Raw genomic sequence first — 903 nt, 5'->3', positions numbered from 1 at the left:
CAACTCATACAGCCTCTAAATATATAAATGTGGGTAGGCCTTGTTGAGACCTGGAAACGATTAGATTTTGGGCCCCCTAGCGGCCGGTTACTTTACTGCAGCGGAACTTCCTGGTTTGACATCTCGAGTTTTGGACATGCTGCGGCTATGCATTTTAAGTGGTAGACAGCTCTTGATGCCGTGAGTTAGTGGTATAGGTCCCCCCCCCCCCCTAGCGGCTTGTTTTGGAACTGCAGGACAGGTTTGGTGTCAGACTTTGAAAGGGAATAACTCAAGAAGGAGTCGACGGATTGTTATGATTTTTACCGTCGCCATGGCAATAATTTTTATTGCCACACTTTTTAACACTTACCAGCACAAACAAGATCCTCTCCATCCCATGTTCCTCCTAATTGGCATGTCCTGCTCTCGTCCCCAGAGTTGAGGAAAAAACCTTGCTCGTTATCGCACTGGTGGGTGCAAACCGTGCCAATCGGGTACGGCGGACCTGAATTAGTACAGTACATGTTCCCCCTTTCGTCTCCTGGTGGGTCAGTTCTGACAGAGCAATCCGCTGTACGTACAATTGGATATAATCGATCAACCGCTGAATAAAACAGCGAGTTCTTATTACGTTTCTGCCTATGTAATTATTGTCACCAGAAGGGCATGCCAACAAAACAATGATCTTTTGAACTGACCAGAAACAATGAATTAGTGAATGAGCTTAAATTGATGCCGCATCATATATAAGGCGAGCAGAATATTGCAAGCATGAATTATGACGGATACCGATGAAGAGTTTGGAGTATATTTAGCATATATATAGTATGTTAGGATTCCAAACCGTTCCATTTTGTTTTCTTTAAATAGATATACATAGTTGTTGTTGTGGTCTACATTAATCATTACATTACATTTTTT

General features: G+C 42.7%; 1 protein-coding gene across 1 annotated transcript in view; it reads right to left on the bottom strand.

Moving 5' to 3' along the window:
* Positions 1 to 903, bottom strand: part of LOC118413208 (fibropellin-1-like) — a 22361-nt gene that overhangs the window by 9869 nt on the left and 11589 nt on the right. The window contains exon 14 of the mRNA XM_035816425.1: positions 353 to 553. Within this exon, the coding sequence (XP_035672318.1) occupies positions 353 to 553 (201 nt within the window). The remainder of the gene's footprint in view (positions 1 to 352; positions 554 to 903) is intronic.

The sequence above is a fragment of the Branchiostoma floridae genome, chromosome 4 (assembly GCF_000003815.2).
Source record: "Branchiostoma floridae strain S238N-H82 chromosome 4, Bfl_VNyyK, whole genome shotgun sequence".
Taxonomy (NCBI): Eukaryota; Metazoa; Chordata; class Leptocardii; order Amphioxiformes; family Branchiostomatidae; genus Branchiostoma; species Branchiostoma floridae.
The sequence above is the reverse complement of the archived record's forward strand: the minus strand, read 5'-3'. Positions and strand labels throughout refer to the sequence as shown.